At 42.2% G+C, this 24,540-nt stretch overlaps 1 protein-coding gene across 2 annotated transcripts in view; it reads left to right on the top strand.

The window, feature by feature from the left end:
* The first annotated feature begins 2,878 nt into the window (after positions 1-2,878).
* LOC121883476 (glutamate receptor ionotropic, NMDA 2B) overlaps positions 2,879-24,540 on the top strand; it is a 48,976-nt gene continuing 27,314 nt past the window's right edge. For both annotated transcript variants that reach the window (XR_006092223.1, XM_042391759.1), the window contains exons 1-5: positions 2,879-3,018; positions 4,114-4,384; positions 11,339-11,531; positions 20,252-20,366; positions 24,043-24,251. Coding sequence is in view for 1 of the 2 variants with exons in the window: in XM_042391759.1 (XP_042247693.1) it covers positions 2,887-3,018; positions 4,114-4,384; positions 11,339-11,531; positions 20,252-20,366; positions 24,043-24,251 (920 nt within the window). In the remaining variant the exon portion in view is untranslated. The remainder of the gene's footprint in view (positions 3,019-4,113; positions 4,385-11,338; positions 11,532-20,251; positions 20,367-24,042; positions 24,252-24,540) is intronic.

The following is a 24,540-nucleotide window of genomic DNA, read 5'->3' as shown; positions in this document are numbered from 1 at the left end:
TCCAAGTCAAATAACTGCTGCAGGAGTGTGTGAGTGCACTCATTTGGAGGCTCTGGCGCAGAGCAGGCAACTCTGGCAGACCAAGGCCTGTCAACCGTGGAATACACACACACACACACACACACACACATAGAGCATCGTACTGAGGCCAAAAGTACACAAATGCAGACACACACGCGTTGATACAAACTGACACAAACATGCTGAATCACACATAGATACATATATAGAAACCCGTGTGTGTGCGGAAACAGTCGACTCGTTCCGTCTCTATCCCACACACCCGTTTTCTCATAGAAGAGGGCACACATGTGTCCCGTCTCACCTTTCCTCTCTCTGACAGCAGCAGTCCTCTCTGGTTGAACAACTCAGGCTTAGCCTCCTCCTTCCTAAATGGCTGGCTGACTGCCTGACACACACGCACACACACATACACACACAAGGACACGCACACACACACCTCCGTTTGCCTGCTCCTTCACTGACTCCTGGCTTCCTGCCCCTTCACTGCTCACTCGCTCCGTACAGGATCACAGCCGTCTGCCAGCCTGCCCTCTCTTCCTCTCCATTCATCCTATTGTCACTACATTGTCCTCTGCCTCTGTCCCTCTGGAGACTTCAAATCTCAGCTACATCCTCGCCGCGTTTTGTACATCTCTATCTGTTATTCTCGCTTGCTTAATTCCTTTCTCTCCCTTTAGTCTCTCGCTGTCCCCCACTTTCTCTTTTATCTATTCCCTCCTCTATGGTTTCATCTGCTCTTTTTCTATCTCTCCATCTCTCTCTCCCCTGTCTCCACCGGCCATTCATCCCGCTGTATTGTGTGTTGTAGTGTATTGTTGTCTGTGTACAGTAGCCAGCACTGACGTCAGCCGTGGATCCACAGTGAAGACAGTGTCCGGCTCAGAATCGTATTCAAAGCCTCGCTGGCCGGCTTCCTGCGTCTGGCTGACTGACTTGCTGGCCCTGCTACCCCCTCTGGGAATTTTAATACTCACTAATCGATCACCTTGTGCCAACAGAAGTGATAATGTGGCCAGACCCTAATTATTGTCGCTGTAAATGAAGAGAGGTGTTTTGCAGCACTTCATTTTACTCAAGGTTTCTTATCATTGAACCTGCTCCCACCAACGATTTCTTCTTTTTTTTTTTTTTCCTCCCATATCTCTCACCCTCCCCCCTTTTCCTAGCTTTCCGCGTCTGTCTTACCCTTCTTTTAGCATGTATTTTTCTCAAAGGCTAATGAAAATTCTGCAGACCTCTGGCTCCCTGAATGAGTGCGTTGGACAGTACATTAATACTGCTCTTAAGAAGAGAGAGATAGAGAGAGGAAGCCAGAGGAAATGGGGGGGAAACAGGGTGGCGCGGGGTGCTGTGTAGAGGACGAGGATAAAGGGGGGAGCGGGAGTGTGCGAGTCTGGAAATTCAATTATAACTGTGCCCTGGCAGTAATTCCACTGGTATAAATGGGACAGCAGAGCGAGAGAAGAGATGGATAGAGATGGATGAAGGATGAGAGCGAAAGAGGCAGAGAAGAGATAGAAAGTTGAGGAACAAATGGATTCAAGTTAGCTGGGAAACACGACTACAGCATCAGAGCGCGCATCATTATTTCATGATTTTTGAAACACAAACTCTTGTGTTGAACTTGAGCATTAGATGCACACGTTTTATGTTTCACACAGCACGGGATAATGACACGTTTCTAACCTCACGGATGCAGCGAATTACACTCATTATTTGCGAGAGTGTTCGGCAAGTGTTTCACAAGCGCATTGTATCTCTCAACATGCCACCTCAATGGTATAGCCCTGATCTCATTAATGCAGAAACAAGGTAACAGATCAGCCCATGTGCATCCCCAGGGAGGGGCAGGTTAGCCTTTGAAGTTGAGTGAAGCACAGAGAGAGTCCTAAGAAGCCAGAGAGATTTCAACACCCTGCCTGCCTGTCAGCAAAGGCTGATTTTACCCACATATAGTCCACAAACATGAAACGCACAAAAAAATTAATCCTCATTCATATAATTTGCTGTCGACACAAGCGCACATTAAAAAGCAGAAACATCCAAGAACATAAACACACTACTGTGCATTGTGTACACTCACAGACTGACTCACACACACACACACACACACATACGGACAGTAACGAGCTCTTGTCGCAAAACTGCAGAGTCTTGTCTAGACTAGCATTTCTCACCTCCTCCTCTTCTTCTGTCCAGCTCAATATTCCATTTCAACACTGGTGGCAAGACGCAGGCTTGGATATCAGTCTGTGAGTGATGTTTATCGAAGTGTCGTTCTCAGAATGTACTGCTGTTTGGTTGCGAGATGCCGTACATTCTGTATCTCTCATATTTAGATTTATAGTCTCCAAGGGAAGGGAGTTAGTTGGTGAATGTTTTATGTGTGTTGTGTCCAGGACAGGTGTTTGTCATTTCGTTGTCTTATATCTTGTACTTTGCAGGCTGCATTGAAATTGCGTTGTTCTAACACGGCTGTAATAAAACAAATGGATGAAAATGATTGATGAGATTAAGGACAGCAGCTCTGAGTTCCCAGAATTCGCTCCAGCCACCCCCGTGTACAAACTCATTAAAGGAGTCATAAAGGCAACTAATGAAAATCATGACCGGTATCATTACAAGCCCACTGGTGTCCTCTAGCCTTTCTCGTCTGCGAGCGAGAGAATAAAGGCAGCTAAATTAATGTTCGCACCAATAATGTTACAAAACCACTGCTGTCTGTCCTTTAAGTAGTAGCTGTTCTCCTCTGTGTGTAAAGCCAACTAAATTAAAGTTCAGGCCAATATTGTTGCGTAACCATTTACACTCACCTCTTTGTTCCTCTGTGTTTGTTTCTGTCATTTTCAGGATGACAACTCCATGTTCTTTCAGTTCGGGCCCTCCATCGAGCAGCAGGCTTCGGTCATGCTGAACATCATGGAGGAATACGACTGGTACATCTTCTCCATCGTCACTACATACTACCCGGGTTACCAGGACTTTGTCACCAAGGTAACCGCACTCAGCCAAGACAACATGCAGAAATAATCAGGACGTAAAGGCAAGATGACACAGAACACAAGATGAATTAGCCTCCATCTCTGATCACTTTACTGTCAGAATGGAAATATTCCAGCCCTGTTCTGGGAAAGTTATTTTAAAATATGATGCTGTTGTTATGAACCATAGACTGTATGTAAAGATGGACGTAGCAAGGTGTGATGTCACCCACTGGTTTGCGTTGCCAGTTTGAAGCCCAGAATTGCAGCTTATTCTTGGCACTATCTTCTCCATTTGGAGCCAGGATCTTCCAAATAAGGAGTATGGGGTGTTGCCTTTCACGCTCTGAATACACACCCAACTACCTTAGACTGAAGCTAATGTTAGCTACTTTAGCTAAATTGTGCTAACAGGACAGGTAACATAATCAAGTAACATTAAACTTAGATGAAATATTGTGACGAGTGACCTTTGTGCGAGTCCCAGAGCTGGGGAGAGCCACAGGTGAGCCAGCTGTCAATCAACACCCATACAGCAGACATCAAAGCTACTATAAATCTTCAAATCTTATTAACGGAGCAATCATTTCCAAAATGACCACTAGCACAATTATTAGAGAGCCCAAATTTAGCGATTGAGACCGTAATGACTTGATGAAAAACTGTATTGAGTTAGTATTTATAGAGAGAATCTGACGCTTCTTGAATATCTAGTGGCTGTCAGGGGCGTTGCACTTTAAGGTACTTCCACATTGGCTTCAACCTTAAATTTGGTTGGTATGAAATCAATCATTGAACCTCTGAACCCTTCTAATGATCCCAGTCAAAGGAATTTTATCAACCATTATATGATGTTAAAAAACTATGACATAGTGATGCTATGAAAAGCTACATTCTCATACATTAATGCAAAAGGTACTGTGGAACAATAAGTGACAACTGAAAATGATAAAGTATGTATCTTGTATAGATTTGTCCGTAAACAAGTATTTCACTTGAAGATTTCCCAGACAAAACAACAAAAGTCTATAGAAACAGTTGCAGAATCCTTGTCATTAAAGCAAACTTATGTCTTACAGTCAGCCTCCTCTTCCTCTTTCCCATCCAGATCCGTAGCACCATTGAGAACAGCTTTGTGGGCTGGGAACTGGAGGAAGTTTTACTACTCGACATGTCCGTAGATGATGGAGATTCAAAGATCCAGAACCAGCTGAAGAAGCTCCAGAGCCCTGTCATCCTTCTCTACTGCACAAAAGAGGAGGCCAACACCATCTTCGAGGTGGCCCATTCTGTTGGGATTACTGGCTACGGCTACACGTGGATAGTTCCCTCGCTGATAGCTGGAGACACTGATGTAGTGCCTGCAGAGTTCCCCACAGGTAGGAAATTACGACAGGAAACGGAGACATAATTAGGAATTAGAATGGGATCCCATTTTTATCTGACATAGTCACGGTGTGGAAAGATGTTTGCTTGCCCTGAGGTCAAATCCTAAACCCTATATAAGTACAACAATTACATTACATGCAGCGTTTGATTGATGTTTATCCAAAGTGTCTTAAAGGTACCATGAATGCATCAATTGTCTACATAGATGGCCTCAGTCGGAATAGATGGCTTTCCACTACAGGATGAATGACTAGGGACGAGGCAAGTCAGCAGTAAAAACTGAATTACCAACAAGTATGTAGGTAGAAATTTAAGGTTGTCACATTTAAGAAGTTTTGTGCACCATCCATTCATATTTAATTTATTTGAGTACTGACCATAAGCGATGGATGGCCTTAAAGTGAGACTGTGTAACTTATACTGGGCAGCAGCCATTATGGGTTAAGAGACAGTTATGAGAGAAATGTTTGAAATTATTGTAACTGAAGCACCAGTAGAGGAGAGTCATAAAGTCAACAAAATGACTCAGTAATGTCAGGTACAATATAAGCTACTGGTCATACCAGACCAACTGAGGCTGTAGCAGCGAAACACCTTAGTGTATTGAACGGAGCAACGGTCTGTTTTCTTGCTTATGACTGTAACATTTTATCTGCAAGAGGAGGAAATGTGGTCTTTCATTTTTTAAAAGTTACATAGTCGATCCAGAACCTCAAGTTTCACATCTCTATTTCACAGTCTTCACCATATGTTGATGAAGACCATGAGATGCAATTAAAAGTTCTGGAAAAGTTAGTAAGTGGTAACTTGAGTTAAGATTCTCAAGGTCAAGAATGAACTTTCTCACTCAAGAAAAGAACATTTTATTCTGTCACTGAGGACGTCTGTGCTTGCAGAGCTGACAGGACTTTCAGCTGGATCAGAAGCAGCAGTCTCATGTTGCTGTTGTTGCAGTTGTGGGGATGTTAGCCTTCTGTACAGTAACCTATTGTTTTCATTGATGATGCAGTGCTGACATGTCTAACTTTGGCCATCATTAAGACCAGGCTAAAATGATAAAATGTCAGTAAACGCTCATGAAAACAAAGGCAAAGGTTGTCTTAAGTTTGGCCTTCTTGATAAAACAGAAGGAACACTAAACCTTTGAAATGCTATTTTCCAAATCTGATTTAGAGCTGGCTATTAGGATTTCTCCTGCAAGAGAAAAAACAAACTGACCTTTCTTCAATAAGAAGTGAGGGAGCGCTACTCCCCCACTCGCCCTCCCCCTCTCCCCCCCCACAACACCACTGGAGGTCATTCTAACCTTTGAAGGTCAAATCTGGAACCAAAGTGACATCCGAGTTGGGGTGCATTAACCACTCAACCTGCTCACGCAATCTGTCAGACACATCTGTCAGACTGCTTCATGTAACATGTCTTTCAGCACTTGGGGGTGGGCGGACGCTTTCAGAAAGGCCAACTCTCAGTGGGAATCAAACCTTTAACTGTTAGTGACGTCGCCACCATGAAAACCGACGGAACTTTCCACGACTTGAGTTTATTTTGCTCGCTGTAGGAGAGTAAATTGTACAGCAGGTAGTATATTAGCGCTGGACATATGAGCTTGATAATTTGTTGGTGTTTGGCTTGTTGATTTACAGTGAAGGGAGATATTACACTGCTGCCTGTCCTCAGCAGTTTCTGGGAAATGGTTGCCAGGCGGAACCTGAGATCGTTGTGCCGTTCAAGCACCATAACTCAAACTTTTTACCTCTGCTCTCTTATTGGCATCCATGGATGATTTACTCTTAATGGGAGAAGGGAGTGTGTCTGCACCCCTGTGTGTGTGTGTGTGTGTGTGTGTGCCTATGAGTGTGTTTTGTGCATTTGTGTTTAATGTCTGTGTGCATTTATCTGTGAAATGTGTGATTGGTTCATGGTTTAATTTGCATGAGAAAATAATGGGTGAGTGTAATCAAATGGGTTGTGTGTTTGTGCTTTTGTGTGTACCTCATATGGCGGAGAGCGCCAGGGTAAACAAAACTTTGGGTGTGTGTGTGTGTTTGTGTATGAATGTGCTCTGAATTGCTCTGTGTATATATTTGTGTGTGTGTGTGTGAGTTTGTATGGTCCAAATTAGGGTTCCACTCTATAAAGTTTGATATATTACCATATCAGTTATGTAAATCACACAACAACTTCCCTCTTGATTTATGTTGCCACGGAGATAATCGTGACTAGCTCATGTATTGCCTGGATGATTATGAAGTGGAGCTGGCAGAGTGGCTACGTTGATGGACACTCACAAACCTCTTTCAGTTAACATTGAATTATCATGGGATTAATCACATGAGACATAATGACAGATAGTAGGCTAAATATCATCCACTCATTTAATGCGTGATGAATAGGATACTCGGGTCCTATACAGTGTAATACAATATGATACTCAAAGTAGGCCTTTTGTTAAACTTAGTCTCCCTCCACTCAAAAAACATGTTTTTCTTCTTCTTCCTACAGTTGGATGTTTGAGCTTCTCTGTACAGAGTTTGTTTTTACATTCATCTGCTGAAAGTGGAAAGTTTCTCTGTGCTCATTGAAAATCCAATTTTAAGAGAAGTATTTGCATATTCATTCATTCTGAATTTTTCAATGAGGGAGGAGGAACCGATAGAATTTGAACGTTTTTAATGAGGTAATTGAACTTTTTTTTGTGGAAAAACCATTTCAGACACAAATGATTATGTAGAGTATTTTATATACATTTTAAAACATGTCTGGAGGAGATCTTTAAAAAGCAAAATGACAATAAAACAGTAGATAATGTATATTTTTTTGTTAGCTTAAGTTATAATACAGTTTGGTATCCTGTGTATGTACAGAATTATATTTACTATAAGATATGATATTGAATGGCATTGAAGATATAAATCATATATGGTTTGTATGTACATACAACATAAGTAAGTATAGAGACGACTCAATTTCTGCTCATAGCGGTGCTGCAGCTGGATCTCTGTTTGTCAACGCTGCCCTCCGCCAATAAGATGAACATGATGGTAAGATTTTATTTAACAGCTTCGAGCAGTGATAGTCTGTAAAACCTGCCCTGAAAGCAGCCTCACCCTGCCGTAATGAGTCGCTAAAGCATCTGAAATATGTATTATGCCGTCCTGTGATTAAAATGTTACTGCAGAAAATTTGCAATCTTGAGAAGAGGAAAAATTCTCATTGTTTTTGTCATGAGAATGGACAGATTTAAACAGAATATTACTGGCACAAAAATATTGGATCTATATTGGTATGTGTGAGCCAGGATGAAGATTGTAATGTACAAAAGCAAGATAATGGAATGATATTTGTAGACATGAGGCATTCAGCTGTAGAACTCAGTCATTCAACCAACCAACCAACCCATTTAGCCATCTCTGAATCACATGAAGCCTGTAGTGAGAGTCAGCCACACCAACTTCTCAACTAACACAGAGTGAAACGACAGCGTGGCACAGCATGTGACTGATGGTGTGGCGGTGAGTGCTCTGGATGAATCCAGCGGTTCAGGGTTCAGCAGAAGGTGCACGCTCGCTGTGGGGCTAATTTGCTTACTAGGCACACTTAATAATTTGCACCATGTGTGATGAAGAGGCTCCAATTCTCATGGGTAATTCCACTGATGCCTTCCTTAAGTGGCGCTCTGGGGAACCATCTCTCCTCCCACTCTCCTCCTTCCTTCCCTTTCCTCCTTATGTCACGCTGTTGTTCCCTCGCTTCTCTTGTGTTTTCTATCTCATTCTTTCAGCCTGTGGCTCTCTTCCCTACTCCCTTCAGATTTTTTCCACTTTCTTTTGCTTCTGTTCTCTGTATCTATGTGTCTCTGCTGCTGTTTGACTTTCTCTTTCTGCTCATTCTGTCCTTTTTTTCCCCCTCCTCGTCCCTCCCTTACTAACAGCCTCTCTGTCTCTATTCTTCCCGATCAGAGTTAAACACTACTGCTGCACAGACTGTGCTAACGTAACCATCCAATCTGACATCACTGACAATAATAAGCTGTTTCCAAAAATACCCAGTGATACGGTAGTTCTTCTATTACGTTCTCCAATCAATTTTCCTATGCGTGGGTACTCTGTCTGCAATCTTTGTGATTTTTTTGTCTGTATGTGCATATGTGTGTGTGTGTGTGTGTGTGTGTGTGTCTGTGACAGATAGACAGTGTTTGCCTTTAAATGAAGGCAGTAGCCAGTTTACAGGCCAGAAAAAAAAAGCTTTACAGCTGCCACGGTGCTGTTCAGCTATAACGTTGGCAGTTGACATGTCTATGTTGTGACATTTAAACATATCCTGAGAGATGTATGAATATATACACAGAGAGCAGCAGTTCCCAAGATGTAGTAAAGAATACAGACACAAAATACACCACATGGCACATGTGTAGTACACACACGAACATCCATCTTCTCATAAAAGAATCTTTCTCATGAAAAAATAAAAGCGAAGTGAGTTAAAGGAACAAGTGATGGGAGTGAGTGAGTGAGTGTTGAAAAGTGTCAACAGTGTGTGACATTAGATGTGGTCCTGAAGGGCCGGAGCTGTCAGTGCTGAGGCCCCGTGAGGAAGGCAGGTTGCCAGGCCGCCTGTCTATTTCTGACCACTGACATGGTAGTGGACTGGCTGACATGTGGTCATACGCTGTCAGATGGATGCGGAGCGACTGATGGACAGAGAGAAGGACAGATTAAAAGGCAGACAGAGAGACAGATAGGCAGATAAATTGTCTTGAAGGCAGGGCGTTCTTTGCTGACAGCTGTGTGACCCTCAACCCAGAGGTGTCCAATGGGACCCAAACAGAGAGATCAGTTATTGGCCATTTTCAGAAGTCATAAGGGCACTTGTAGCTTAGAGTTTAGATAAGACTAGGCTGTTGAACAGGAAGCTTTCCACATCAGATTGCCTGTTAATAAACCCTGCACTCCTTAGTTATTGTTGCCATGCTTGTCAAGCTTTACCTTCTGGCACATATGCAGCTTATATTATATATAATGACAATGGTGGCACATTTGCCACATGGAATTTACAGAAGTTTTAGAAACTATGTGGCTTTGATTTCACATAGAAGTAAAAACAAAAACAGCAGGCTGCTCATTTCCAGCCAACAGCCGTGAAATGTCACTAGCAGACCTTATGAGCTGTGGCTAGCTAATGTAAGCAAATTCAAAACACTAAAACTGAGTTGGTTGACTTTTTAATGTCAAGCAACACAGTGGTTAGATATGTGCTTTAGTGTTTGTATTTTTTAACAGTATGCTTGACTTTTGCAAGAGAAAAGCATGAAGATTAGGAATAAACAATGAGTTTGGCTGGAGCTGCTAGAATGTGAACTTCCCCAAATCAAATACAGAGCAGGACAGAGCTGCTATTGTTTCTCTAAACTATGAGACACAAGCACCTTGTAACATAGCCTGTGAACCGGTATAATGTAGTTAGCTATGATATGCTCCTTGACTTTGAAAATATTGCTAGGTTACTACTGAAGGCTGTAATTGGCTAGATAGCTGGACTCCGTCCAAATATGAACCTTTGACCTCAACCCATAAATAGTTTTTGTCAAAATAAAGACAATTTCCAAAATGGAATCCAGAACAATTAGATCCCTTGTGAGCTGAGTCCTAGAAAAATCCCACCGGTTAGCTCCAACCTGATAAAATCCTGACAGCCGTGAACAAGAAAGCTAAATGATTGGTCATTAAAAAGAGATAAACATTGTGCAGCAGGCTCAGCGCTGGGCAGCGTGAGCCGTGTTTCATCAATTAATGCCGACTATTTGTCATGAGTTAATCATATTATCAATAATGACAGTTTAATATCAATGAAACTCATTATCAAAATGTCAGCTGTGCATTATAGCCTAATTTTCATAGTAAATCAAGCCTTGTTGTTGCATATTTTTATTTATTTATTTTAGATTAATAGTATACTAAGAATAAATTAAAAATGTATTGACAAAATAAGTCAGGTCTTCTATTGTCCATACAGGTAAATCAGTTTCATTTGTTATTAGGTGTTTGGGTCCAGTTGAATCTGAATGTACCTGTGGGAGCCAAGTTACGTTTTCGTATGTTTAGTTCAAGCTAACGTAGACAAGTTAGGCCAAGGCCCTCGTTGAGCTTCAACCAGCCACAGCACCTTCCCTCCATTAATAAAGATAAAAAAAAAAAAAAGCCAAACTCGTGAGGTCAAGTGCTGCTTTATCCTCAGCCTTGAGAATACTTGAAATATCCATGTATGATGCATGTACTCGCTCCTCGCTCCATGATAATCAACGATCGAGAGGGACAGTAAGGTGAAGGAAGGACGGGCATCCTGGCAGCCAATAGAACGGGCTGATGGATGGTTGGAAGGTCACCAGGAGAAACGGGCAGGGGGACAGACAGAGTCAGAGACCTACAAATAAATGTTCATAAACAGACAGATTGTCAAAAGAGAACAAGACTCAGGCAGACAGAAGGACAGATAAACAGGCGTGCATACAGTGCAAAGGCCAACAAACAGAGACAGACAGCGCTTTAAACAGACAGATGGACAAACAGGGCAAGGTGATAGACGCTTAGTCAGGCAGGATGGGGTTGCTATTCATCTGCTCTCTGAGTCATCACATAGTGTGTACTCTGTCTCTTGGAGTGTGTTCAAAACATGTACACTCTGTATACCCTAACAGAATTATCCCTCTATCTCCCTGCTTTCATTCCTCCATCTGTCTATCTCTCCTTTGTCTCTTTGTCAATTTTCCCCACATAATCCAGCTCACCTCTTATTCTCTTGCCTTATTTACTTTGCATTCCTGACTCCTTCCCTACTTTCCTCTCTACTTTTACTAATCCCTCCGTCTTCCTTCTATCTCACCATCTCTCTCGATGTCCGTCCACATCTCCTCTGATCCTTCTCTTTCCTCTTCTTTGTCCATCCAGGTCTGCTCTCTGTATCCTATGACGAGTGGGACTATGGCCTAGAAGCCCGCGTCCGCGACGGCGTGGCAATTATCACGATGGCAACCTCCACCATGATGATGGACCGCGGACCTCACACCCTGCTGAAGTCTGAATGCCATGGAGCTCCTGATAAGAAGACCCCCATCTCAGGCAACCCTAATGAAGTGCTCAGGTGAGTGAAGCTGGAGGCCCGATTGTGACATTGCGACTTTGATGTGATATATTTACTAGTGATTGTATGAGTTGGCGAGGACTGTCTGAATGAACCAATTCAGAAGTAACTGGTGCGACAACGCAGACATCCATTCTATTCCTTTTTCAATCTGTTCTTCTTGACACAGATTTTGAGGCAGACACCCTTTAATCGGGAGAAACCTTATGTTAATCTGTTTAGTATTTGTTGACAATTAATTGTGCAGTTTACTGTATGGTATTCAAAAATCAATTTATCAGTGTCACGTAAATTGGGACATGTTGGCATATTTATATATTCAACATATTTGGGAACTGGTCGCGGTATTGTTTGTGTTCTTTAAACTTAAGACTGCATTTCAACTTCCTGTTGAATGATGCCATTAACTCTCCCTCTGTCCGCTTTGAACTCATTACTGTATGTGTCATTGTGAAAAAGTGCGAGTGCACTGCAGAACCAAAGGTTTCCCTGCTTTGTGTGCAGTAAAACAAGCTCACTTTTTACCCTTAAGCTATCCAGAACATATCCCATGAAAACCGCGTACAGAGGCCATGCGCCTCAGCAGTAGTCTCATTTGCTCACAGTCATTTATTTACAATTACATTAATGTCTCAAAATTAATGTGGCAATGATTTATGGATGGTGAAATGCTACACGCAGCAGCTTTAAAAAGAGTGCAGGTTCAGGTGGCGTAACATCAACATCAAGTATCCTGACATGGATCAGCACAATCCTGGACGCAGCAGATGCTGGCACACGCAAAAACACACACACACACACACACACGCATGCACCTTCATCCCCTGCATACTGTGATCATCCTCCCCCCACGTAATAATACCCTACACACACAAACACCCCCTTCACATGCCCCTTCCTCAGGAAAATCCAACCCCACCCCCTCAGCTGTCCGTCTCAGCAGCAGGCCTTTTGAACTGGTTGTGAAGCACAGCGTTCGGCGGCGCTTTGCTCTGCGCACTGCCTAATTGGTCCCAATGGCGTTTCAGTCGGCGAACACTAGCCCCTGTCGTGCTGTGCTCCAGAGCTCAGCACAGTATTGTATTCAGGAGCAGTTTCACCCCTCTGCGTGTCTGCTGTAGCTGTATGTGTATGGGTATGTGTGTTGTTATTGTGCTAAAGAAAGACAGACTGTCAGTGAAGGCCAGATGTGTGTGTGTGTGTATAGGTACTGTACAGCATGTTGTGTGCTAAGGAGACTGTCATATACCCACCAAAGTGAGTCTGGTTGCTGTCATACTCATGGTCTAGGGGCATGCTGTTTAGAAAAGTGACTGCATAGTGACAGTCTCTCTCTCTCTCCGCTTTCCCCCACAACTTCACCGCTGACAACAAGCACATATTTATCCTGAAATACTAATCTTCAGATAGACACATCACACTCAAACAGCAGCAGGAGAAAAAAAGGGAGCCCACTATAGAAACACACGCTCACCTTCTCGGATTGCACCGAGTATGACGGTTATGGATAGATTTTCTGCTCATGCTCCAAGCTTTAACTGCATCCTGCACTAAGGCAGCTAAAGCTTTGTTGTCCAGCCCAGTGAACTCTTTAGATGTCATTTCAACCCCTGTCTGCTTGTTCACTCCTCTCTGAAGCTTTGCATTTGTTTCACCACTGCTTACTGCTTTGAGATAGCAGTGGAGTTTATGGCAGCTGCTGTTGCACCAGAATACAATTCCCCTGCTCTGTTCATGTGTGCCTCGCTGTGCTGTGCTGTGCACCGCTCTGTTCTTCTCAACTCTTCTGTGGTCTTTTCTACCATGTCCTGTGCAGCTCTCTACTCTTGCTCAGCTCCCACTTTACTCTGTCATGTTCTTCTCTGTCCTCTCTCGCCCTGTAGTCTTCTCCTTTGTTCTGCCCCGGTCTGCTTTTATACATCTGCTCTCCTGTGCTCCGCTTTGTTCCACTTTATTCTGTCGAGCACCACTCTGCTCTGTTTTATGTGCCCACACCTTCTTCTCTTCCTCTCTGTTTTCTCCTCTCTCTCTCTCTCTCTCTGTCTCCTCTCCTTTCCTCACCTCTCGTCTCTCTTCTCCACTGTTCTGCTCCTCCCCAGCCATTGTCTGCGCTCCAGACCTGCAGTTTTATAATCAACTTAGCTGTGTTGTTGATTAGATCAGTTTCGTGCGCTGCTAAGATCCTTCGCCCCTCGCTGCCTTAACTAAATTTGTTTGGTGATAACCTTTGTCTTCAAGTGTTCAATCAAGAGATTAGCATTTGGCCTGCAGTCTATATACTAGAAACTGAATGAATGTCTGGTTGGCTAGCTTGTTGGCTGCTTGGTTGGCTGGATGGATGCCCTGCTGCCCCGTTGGTTCACTACTAAGTGAATGAATGAATAAATAGAGAGATGAAAGATGGGTGGAAAGAGAAGCAACTCAATCAGAAGACTCATAGGGCACTTTCATAGAGCAGGAGAACCTTATATTCAATGACACTCTCCATTGAACTCAAACACCATTTGTAAATGTTCAAACAGACCTGTAAAGCAAATCATTAATAAATCAGATAGTCACAATTAATTCTTAGCAGATGAATGACATTAAGTAGTTGTGCTAGTTTGAAAACAAAGCCTCAATCTCTTAAGCTCAGCTTTTGCTGCAAGATATTAGTTGGGGAAAACATCCATGAAAATTGATTGAGCCTGGCAGCGGAAAGTCAGACTAATTGGCAAACAGTATGGGAATTGGAATTGAAAATGACTTGAATTTACTCAAAAAGTCATGAGGAACAACAGTTAAACTGTAGATATAGAAGGAGCATGCCTCAGGAACTGCTTTGCCTATATCTTGTTTGAGATTTATTCTGGGATAGATGTCTGGTAGGTAATTTAGGCGGATTTTTCAAGAACAGTTGCCATATAAGAAAACTGAAAATTGAAAATTCAGATTGAAAATCTGAAGCAGCCCAGTAACTGAGGAAGGAAGGAAGGAAGGGTTCAATACTGATATCTAGAAAGACAGAACTTATCAATCATCCAAATACAGACTGAACATACCAAACCACACTGAACAAAACAACATTTGTGCGACAGCTTTGTGAGGACAGAGTGTGTCTCAGTCTGACTTGTGATTTTGGTTTGGAGTGTGACTCTTGGAGATGATCAGGGGGCGATGCTCAAAAGGCAAAAATAATTTCCCCTGATACCTGCCATTCTCTTTTACTATGTGCAGTAAAGTCACTTAGTTTAGCAATTAACTTCCAACCTCTGTACTTACCAAAAAGACAGTCCTTGTCTTGCTACTTTTTTTTAAATTGTTCTTATTTTCTGGTTTTACTTGTTTTAATTAGTTTGTACTCATTTTTTTTAGTCAGTGTTTTCTTCTATTGTTATTGCATGTTACTTTTTCTAAATGATTTCCTCTGTTTTACTGAGGGTGAGCCAAAATTCCCATGCGGGAAAATAAAGAGTGAACATGGTTTTTTTGTATGCTTTTCAAGCTTAAGGATTATAAAGGGGTTAGGTTTGTAAGGGAGGCATGGAAATATGTAAATAATAACTAGTTTATCTTTCAGTCTACTGGTGACTGATGAAGAATTGCTGTTTGGTCACGGTCATCTACTTGACTGTATAAGCCATTACATTATGCTGATCCCTCTCTGCTTAGCGTTTCCTTGTCCAGCCCTCAGCTCTTAGAATACCACAAGAGAAGGACACGTCACTCCACTAAGTAAATTAAGTCCACTGTAGCCAGCACTGTGACATTCCAGCTAATGCTACAGTATGAGCCTGACAAATTAAGATAGCAGAAAGAGGAAGAAGAGAGCGAAGCATAGAGAGCGAAAAGACAAAGCGAGGCAGAGATGGGAAAGAAAGACCACTGGTGAGCAATACACAGCAGTGTGAGAATCATGAGTTTGACAACAGCGGCCCTAACCTCTCCAGGCGTGGACGGGTTCCAAATGAGCTTGAAGTTGGAAAGGTGTCAAGTGCTTTTAAGCTCTGTGGACATTTTTGAACTTCTGTGGCCTCAGTGAGGCTGTCAATAGAGTGTTTGTGTGTTTGCATGTGTGTATGTGTGTGTCTCTCTCTGTATGTGTGTGTGCAGAACTCTCTGTAGCAGCGTTATGACCCTATTGAGCTGAGTGATGAGTGTGCGCCTGCTCGATGGACAGTGTGTCCACCTGGGTGTTTTTTGTGTGTGTGTGTGTGTGTCAGACAGAGTCTATAAAGGCCAGTTGAGTGTGTGTTTATGGGGCAGGCCAGTGGGAGGCTAAAAACGTACCTGTTTGTGATGGCGCTTGATTGGAACTAGGTCAGGATGCTCCTGCTCTATCTTTCCTCTTTCTCCCTTCTCTCCATTTTTATTGCTGCCTCCTTTCTCCTCCTAAATCTTTTCATCTGTCTCTGTCACTAAATCGCTTTTTCTCTGCCAGGTTTATTCAGTTCTCTCCTTTTCTGCAGTCTTATTTTATCTCACATAATCTTTGCATCTCCTTCTATTTTTATTTGGTTATTTTCTCTTTTTCTGCTTCTTTGTTTCTCCTAATTCTGCTCGACGCTATTGCAGTTTTCATTCTTATGGGGTACGTTGTTTAAGTTTTAATCCAAAAGTATCGGGAAATGGGAAAAACAAAAGAAGAATAATATGTGTTCAAGTATTTTATCCATCAGCTCTGACTCCAATCTTTGCCAGGGCTACAGTTCTAAATGAACTTTATTATAATTAATTTTAATTAAGTACCGTCTACCATTTGTCAAAAATAAACCAAATCAAAGCCACATATCAAGTGCCATTTGCTACTTTGATGTTGTCAGTCCTCCCCTCCTTTCTGTATCTCTGCTCATGTCTTGTCATCTCTCCACTCTCTTCCCATTAGCACAATTTATGACACTGTTTACACATTCAGCTCCCATGTCTATGACTACACACATGGATACCACTACGCATACATGTGCAAACACATACACAAAACAAATTCACACCTCCCCACACGCTCACACCGTAAACCCCAAGTACGCACGCAGCAAAGCTACGGTACGTTTGTCTGCCTCGACCACACAGTGCCATACAGGGCATGTTGTTCTCCATATAGATTCCTTCTCTACAAATCCAATAAGTACATTGCACCACAGTAATTGCTAAGGAGTGTAATTTGATGACTAATTCATGTCAGGGTTAATTTATTAAAACTGACTTATCAATATTTCACACAACTCCTCCATTATTCACACCAGAACATGCGCTAAAACGTATCTGTGTCAGGCCAGGGAGTTAGCATGGCAAGTGTTGCTTTGTGTGTGTGTGTGTGTGTGTGTGTGTGTGTGTGTGTGTGTGTGTGTGTGTGTCTGGCACCGTGTTGTTCTGATTTACAATTGAAATCCTCCAATGAAAGCAGAAAGGGAAGATTCACTGAAATGTCTTTGATGTGAGGCAGTTAATGAAAGGGGGTATTGTTACTGTCTATTTGATCGGAGGGCGGCCAGTGTCACTTGCTGTCATTGGCCAGGTGGGGACAGCTACTGCTGCTGCTGGTTGAATTTTAATTCACCTGCTGAAGAGTACAGTTGAGATACTCTCCTCTAGCTCGAGATGGTAAAATGACGGGCTCAACACCAAAACAAGGGGTTTAGCAGGTGTCTTATCATGCTACTCACACACAGTATACATATGTGCATAGTGGGCATGTTAATGCTAGTTTTCATTCAAACACAGTCTCATGTCACATAGCCTCAGAAATTAGAGGGAGGAGGTCAGAGCAGAGGTTTGTGTTCACATGTTTATATGTGTCTCTGGCAATGAAGGCAGTGAAGGCAGAGGACTGACTGGCCATCTCCCAGATGCGGTTGTCACATATATACCTCTGTGAATGTGAATGCTGAGTAAAGCCTCGCTGTATATAGGGATGTGTGGGTCCATTTGTACCGATAGTGATACAGGAAGCGTAAAGGAGCTGACAGGAAGCGGATATGGTCACATGGATGGAAGAAAAAGTAAGAGCACCTTCCTGTAAACACAGGAGTGACAGTGTGATTGGAGAAGAGAGCGATGCAGTCTAGTAGTAATATGTCCCGTCCCCTCCCTCTTTTTCTTTGAATCCCACCTCTCTCTCTCTCTCTCTCTGTCGCTTTCTCTCCCACCCTCTGTGAGATTACCGTTACCATAGTAACACAGCAGATTGGCTTGGAAGTCACAGTGGTTGTGGGTGCCATGGCAACACACATATGCTTGTGTTTCGCTCCGTTACTGCTGTGTGTAGGACGCACACACACACACACACACGTAAACACACACAATGGCCCCACATTGTAGCACGTAACAATAGCTTGCTCAGTAAAGATTAAAGGGGGCACAGCGTCAAGTCATTTTGTAAATGGCTTATGATTTATGCAGCAGATTCTGTGCACTTTGTATCAGTGCCAAGGCTCTACAGGATGGGGCTGTTAGCCGGACACATGGGGCTGCATGAGACGGTATGATGCTGGATGATTCGGCTCATCACAGCCCATTGAAAACATCAATATTTAATACAGGAAATAGAATAAGGAAGCTCGCATTAGAGTAATTGCTGGATTATTACATAAGTCACTCCATTCTATACGTAGGACTAGAGAGAGAGAGAGAGAGAGAGAGAGAGAGAGAGAGGTAGATAGATCTATATGTGATCTGTTGCAGCTGAAACGTCAGACAGGGTTAAAGTTACAACAATTTGAACTTTGAGAGCGGCAGTGAGGTGCAAAATCTGACCGGAGTAACGTTATGGTAGAGCTGCAGCGAGGTTGAGCTCCATCTCTGTCTCTCTCCTGAGGAAAACTATGGCTCGAGACAAACAGATCCTGCTGCCGATCATGTGTAGAACACTTGATACATGACCCAGTCCCATCAGTACACTGTCACCACGCCAATCCTTCATGCACAATCACACACATGCACACACATGCATACACCTTTTTTTGTCATTTATTTATTCATCTATATGGTGTGCACAGTTTTGAGGCAGAACGTTACCATGGAAACAGTCACAGAGAGAGAGAGAGAGAGAGAGAGAGGGAATAAGAGTGAGAGTAAAGGGTGAAGGAGTGGAACAGTTAAGAGATGCTGTTTTTGTGTGCGTGTGTGTGTGCGTGTGCGTGTGCGGGGGGTGACAGTGAAGTGATTTGAGTTCACCTGACATAAACATTCCTGCTCTCTTATACACACACTTACACTCTCCCACGCGTATTCACCATAATCACTGCAAGAGAAAACAGTGTTGAGTGTGTGTGTGTGTGTGTGTGTGTGTGTGTGTGTGTGTGTGTGTGTGTGTGTGTGTGTGTGTGTTGAAGAGAAGTGAAATTATTTCACCTGACAGAAACAGTGCTGCTTTCTCCCGGTTTCTCCTTTTCTACCACACACACACACACACACACACACACACACACACACACACACACAGATCTGACAAGCTGCTATTAGTGTATTAAACTGTAACACACATAAACTGCATCGCTAGTTTCCGTTGCTCCTTTTTTCTCCATTTAGTGTAACAATTGGTCAGTTTATCTTTTAGATGATATGATCAAATTTTCAACAATTTCAGCTTCTTCTTTTTTTTATAGGGCTGCAACAAACGATTATTTTCATGATTGATTCATCTGTAGATTATTTTCTCAATTGATCAATCAGTCCTTTGGTTTTTAAAATGTCAGAAAATGGTGAAAAATGTGAATTACTGTCTCACAAAGCCCATGATGCAACCTAAAATGTCTACTTTTGTCCCAACCAACAGTCCACAACCCAAAGATATGCAGTTAACTATCATAGAGGACTAAACGAGCAAAGAAACTAGAAAATATTGACATTTAAGAAGCTAGGACCAGAGGTTTTTTCTTAAAAAATGACTTTATTATCAAAATAGTCGATTGCCGATTCATTTTCTAATGATTGAGTTCAGTCCAGTGTAAGAGTTGTACTACTAATAAAATTTAAAAAAATGTATGTACATAACTAAAATCCTTTATTTTTTATTTGTTTATTTGAAAAATCTAGTTTCCATTCTAATAAAAACATGAATACCGTATGAATTAAAGATTAAGGTGACATTTGATAATGAGTTTAGTGTTTATGACATTTTTATGATTTTCTCCATGTAGCCATGAAAACAGGAGGGCAACGATTATTTTCTCTCCTATTTTCCAATGTGAAGAACAAATGATGAAGAGTCTGGCACACGTGAAGCACTCAACCACAGTGTCACCGCTAGTGATGTAAAAACATGTGCATGCATGAACAGGTGTCTCATTTAAGGTCACATCAGTAACTGAACACATCGGCCGCTGCAGGGATTGAACTCGTAACATTTGACATATGGGATGATTGGAGAGATGATTCGCCGGAATTAATTTTCTTCCGTCTGTCTTAAAATCATCACCTGCTGTTTAGCTCAAATGTCTGTCTGCAACTGATGACTAATGTGTATTAATCTATTCCTGGAGAAGCTGCTTAGACATTAGCTGATAACTATTTTCCTGGCTGATGATGAATTTTTGTAACGTTAGTGGGTTTGTCTGGAAAGAGAAATGCTTAAAAAATAAAGTGACATACAATGAAACTTAAACGTTGTGCAAAATGGATTCACTGAACAAGAAAGGATTTAGATATATAGAGCTGCCTCTGACACAGATATTTTTCAGTAAGTGATATATGCCTCAACCAGTCTCTGTCTCTGTCTCTCTCCTCAATGTTTCCTTGTGCAGGTACCTGATGAATGTGACGTTTGAGGGGCGTAATCTGTCGTTCAGTGAGGACGGATACCAGATGCACCCCAAGCTGGTCATCATTCTGCTCAACAAGGAGAGACAGTGGGACAGGGTGAGAGAGAGAGAGAGAGAGAATGAATGTCCATTTGTGTGCATCTAAGTATATCCACGTTGATGGTTTTTGAGGGATAAAAAAAGCAAACAGACTTTATATTTGTTGGCTTCAGCTGTCAACAGTAAAATAATATGTCAACTGTCAAAAAATGAATGACAGCGTGGCAGCAATGTCAGTGAGTTAGTCCTTTTATTACAGTCCCTGATTGGTCCGTGAATATCTGTCTGTGTCTTTTTATCTGCTTCCCTTATCATCTGATTTTCACTTTTTAAGCATTTTAAGCCTTAAGCTTTATAGGCGCTACTCTGATTAGATATTATCAACTCGGCAAAGGTGCCTTTGAGCAGTTCGCTGCAGCAGAGGCTCCGGAGCCGCGTTGTAGTAAAAATGCTTGCTACAGCTGTTCATTTCAAAAGTTTAGTCAAGTATTACGTAGTACCCATCATTTATCTGTTTTTTTTTTTTTTTACGAAATCATCCCTCACTTCAGCTGTGTGGCACTCAGGACCTGTCTGCCAAAAAATATCTAAGATTTCTTTTCTCAGTATTTTCTCTGGAAAAGTTCCACTAACAAATAGTTGTCTGTAAGAACTAACATGGAGCAAGTCATTAAACTATAAAAATATCACCAATGACTCTGGGATGCTATGTACATTTAGATGTTCATCTTGATTGAGAATCATATTGTAAAAGACATGCTTTATAAGACATAACCTTCAGCTAGGAAAAATAAAACATGCATATTATGATGCCTGTTGCATGTATAGTACTGAATGTTCTCTTGGATGCACAACAGGCTTTCACTGAAAATGATCTCAGCCACTCAGACAGTGTGTGTGTGTGTATAAGAAAGAACTTGTGGTTGGATTTGCTTAAATTGCTACCATGTGACTTTTAGAAAACAGCATATGACATTGTGTTGACAAGGGTAATGCATTTATCAGAGAATGTGCAGTCCAGAAAGACTGTGACAAGTTAGTGAAGCAAAGGCCTTCAGATGTGGATTAAAGCATATGTAGAAGAAGCTATTACCTGTACATTACCGGGTAATGCCAAATGTTTTTAACCCTTGTACAGTAGCTAAGACCTGTTGGTCACCAAATGATTAGAAGAAAGTCTGCTAATCCAGACTGAAGTAGCTTGCCTGTTTTAATAGTTTAAACATAACAGGAATTATACATGGCTTAGTTAAATCAAATAGAATTGATGGTACTGAAACGTAACAGTTCATTATTAACGCTGATTACAATCAAATGTCACTTCGGAATCTCATATATGGAGCCACAGGTGCTCAGTAATGCAGTACAAGGAAACAAGATGAAATAGAAGCTTTAACGGCATAAATTCACTCTGAAAGAGATTATTACCTCGCTTTTCAAATAAAAATGGAAATGTACACGTCCACATCAGTTATGCTTACATGGTCGACAGTAAAGCTGGATTGTGTATCTGTAATTTAAGAATCAGTTTACCTGTGATTACACCTGTGTACTAGTAGGGTTTTGTTGGCAGCCGTGGTCAGGAGTAGTGGAAATGTACCCACATTCTCAAGCACAAGAAGAAATAAATAAATCATATTTGTAGAAATCAGCATAAAGCTGTATCCCGGCCCTTTAAACTGGGGAGGGTTACAGCTCAGCGGTAGATGTTGGTAGTAGTGGGCAGCTTCCATATGTGAATTAGTGTAACTCCATGAATAAAAAGCAAACTTGAGCCAAACTTTATGTCTGCTCAGTCAGCTTTCTCTAAACAAATAAAGGTTAAAACATTCTATTGTACAGATGGAGGAATAGATACAAATTCACCAAGACAACAACATAATCTTAACTGACCCAGGTGCACACAGTCACCTGCAGAATCACTAGCGTGCATCTGTGTTTCCTGATGCTCACCCTCCATTGTATGTGTGTCCTGCAGTCTGACTTCTCTGACTCTCCTTATTCTTTATTCTTAGTATTTCTCTCTTTCTTCTGCCTCTCTAATCTATATTCTGTCCTCTGATCAGAGAACAAGGTGAATCACTCCCCTCCTGTCTCCCCTCTCTCTCTCTCTCTCTCTCTCTCTCTCTCTCTCTCTCTTCCTCCCCTTGCATTCTGCACCACCCCTTCTCTTTCCTCCCCCTCCTGCTCCCACTCGCTCACTCATGTTTAATTCTTAGCCTGACTTCCAGCTGAACCACTTTCCTTGGATCCTAATGAGTTCCAGCTCCTGCAACTATCCTTCCCTGCACCTTTGAAGTAGTGTGAAGACTCTGTAGTGTCCAGTCCCGTTTGCTCCCCTCTAGGCTGATTTGAACCCCTTTCTCTCCACCTCCCTCTCCCCATTTTCTCTCTCTGTCTCTCCATCCCTTTCTATCTCTAGCACTGACTCCCTCTCACTCTTTTTGTCCGGATGGAAGAAGGCTGCATTGTGCCCCAGGGATACACAGCCTTAGCTTGTCCACTCCAGGCAGCCCTGCCAAGTTTGTGTTCCCTGGAGTTCAGTGTGTTTGTGTGCGTGTACATTTACATATTTAACGAGTGTGCAAACCTGGCTTTACACACTCCCTTTCCTGCCCTGTCTCCCATTATAGTGTGTCCAATTAGTTGATGATTCATATCCATTTCCACCCACATCCCTCCCTCAATAAAAGTGGCCTACCGGGCACTTCTCGAGGAAAGGGCATAGGCAGAGTCTTCAGGTATGGTTTCATGTAGCCGGCGTCTGGGGAAATTGACTAATTGATGACGCTTATTCAGTGGAGTAGAGCCACAAGGGCTGGAGAGCCCTCCAGACATACAGCTGGACACTCCTCTACAGAAGAGCCAGCATTTTGCATGTGAATGAGCTCCATCTCCGGCTTTCTTTCCCCGTCACACAGACACTCACTTGACTCTTTCGCTCCATCTATAGTTGGGTCTCTCTCTTTCTCCCTGCAAATGTAGTTGTTTCTCATAACTCAGTCTTTCTTTTTCTGTCTCATTTCACATCTGTCCATCTGTTTGTCCATGTCTCAATGCCCCCCCCCCATCATCTCCCTCCATCCTCCTCCTCTGTCTCACTGTTTCTCTCCCCAGGCTCTCCTCTTGATCTGAATTCTGCTCTTTCCTCCGCTTCAGTCTCGTCCTTCAGGTTAACCTTGCTCTCATTCTTTGCTCTGGGTCCCAGTCCTCTCCTCTCCTCTCCTCTAGTCTCCTCTCCTCTCCTCTCCTCTCATTTCCTTTGTTTTTGCCACATCTCCCAAAGTTTCTGTCACTATATTTCATATTTAATTATCAGTCTTAAAACGCTCCTGTTCATTTGTTACCTTATTGTCATTTTATTGACAGATGGGCTAACCACAGTTTAAGTCAGAAAACAGAAAATGAGGCAATAAAACTCCAATCAGAGTGAGATGTTTTTGCATAACAAGCATACAAAATGTGCATCGCTTTGTGGTGTTGAACTTAAAGTTTAGCTAACTGTTTGTAAGAGCAGAGCTGCAGTTATGAGCAGCGTGAAATTTAATCATTTTTGAATTTGATTCCTTCCTAGTAATTTGAATTTAAGATTATGCATCTTAATGAAAAAAATTAACCAAGTGTTAAGAAAATCAACAGTGCACTTCTGGAAGAAAACGGTAAAGAAATATCTTGAACTGTGTATGAATTTTTTTATCATCTGAGTGCCTTTTGTTTGCTGTGTGTCTCTGCAGGTGGGTAAATGGGAGAATGGTTCCCTATCCATGAAGTACCATGTGTGGCCTCGCTATGAACTATATGGGGGGGCAGCAACCAGGGAGGATGACCACCTGTCCATCGTGACATTGGAGGAGGCTCCGTTCGTCATTGTGGAAGACGTGGATCCACTTAGTGGGACCTGCATGAGGAACACAGTGCCCTGCCGGAAACAGATCAAAACACTGTGAGACTCAATGCTCAGATACACCAAATCAGTGTCAGAATATCTGGAGAAATCAGGTTAAAATGCCAGAGAATCGAGAATACGAATGTGTGATGAGACAAAAAAACAAAATGACAAAATACTTGTAAATAAATACTTGGTGTGTAAATTCAACTCAACACACATTGATAGACTGTTTTTTTTCGGGTCATATCCTGCAGTAGCTCACAGATTTAGCACTGAGGATGTGACCAAAGTAGAAAAGAAAAGAAAAAAAACCTGGCAACTGCCTAAATTCTGCTTGTGAATG

Source organism: Thunnus maccoyii, chromosome 18 (genome assembly GCF_910596095.1).
Source record: "Thunnus maccoyii chromosome 18, fThuMac1.1, whole genome shotgun sequence".
Classification (NCBI taxonomy): domain Eukaryota; kingdom Metazoa; phylum Chordata; class Actinopteri; order Scombriformes; family Scombridae; genus Thunnus; species Thunnus maccoyii.
The sequence above is the reverse complement of the archived record's forward strand: the minus strand, read 5'-3'. Positions and strand labels throughout refer to the sequence as shown.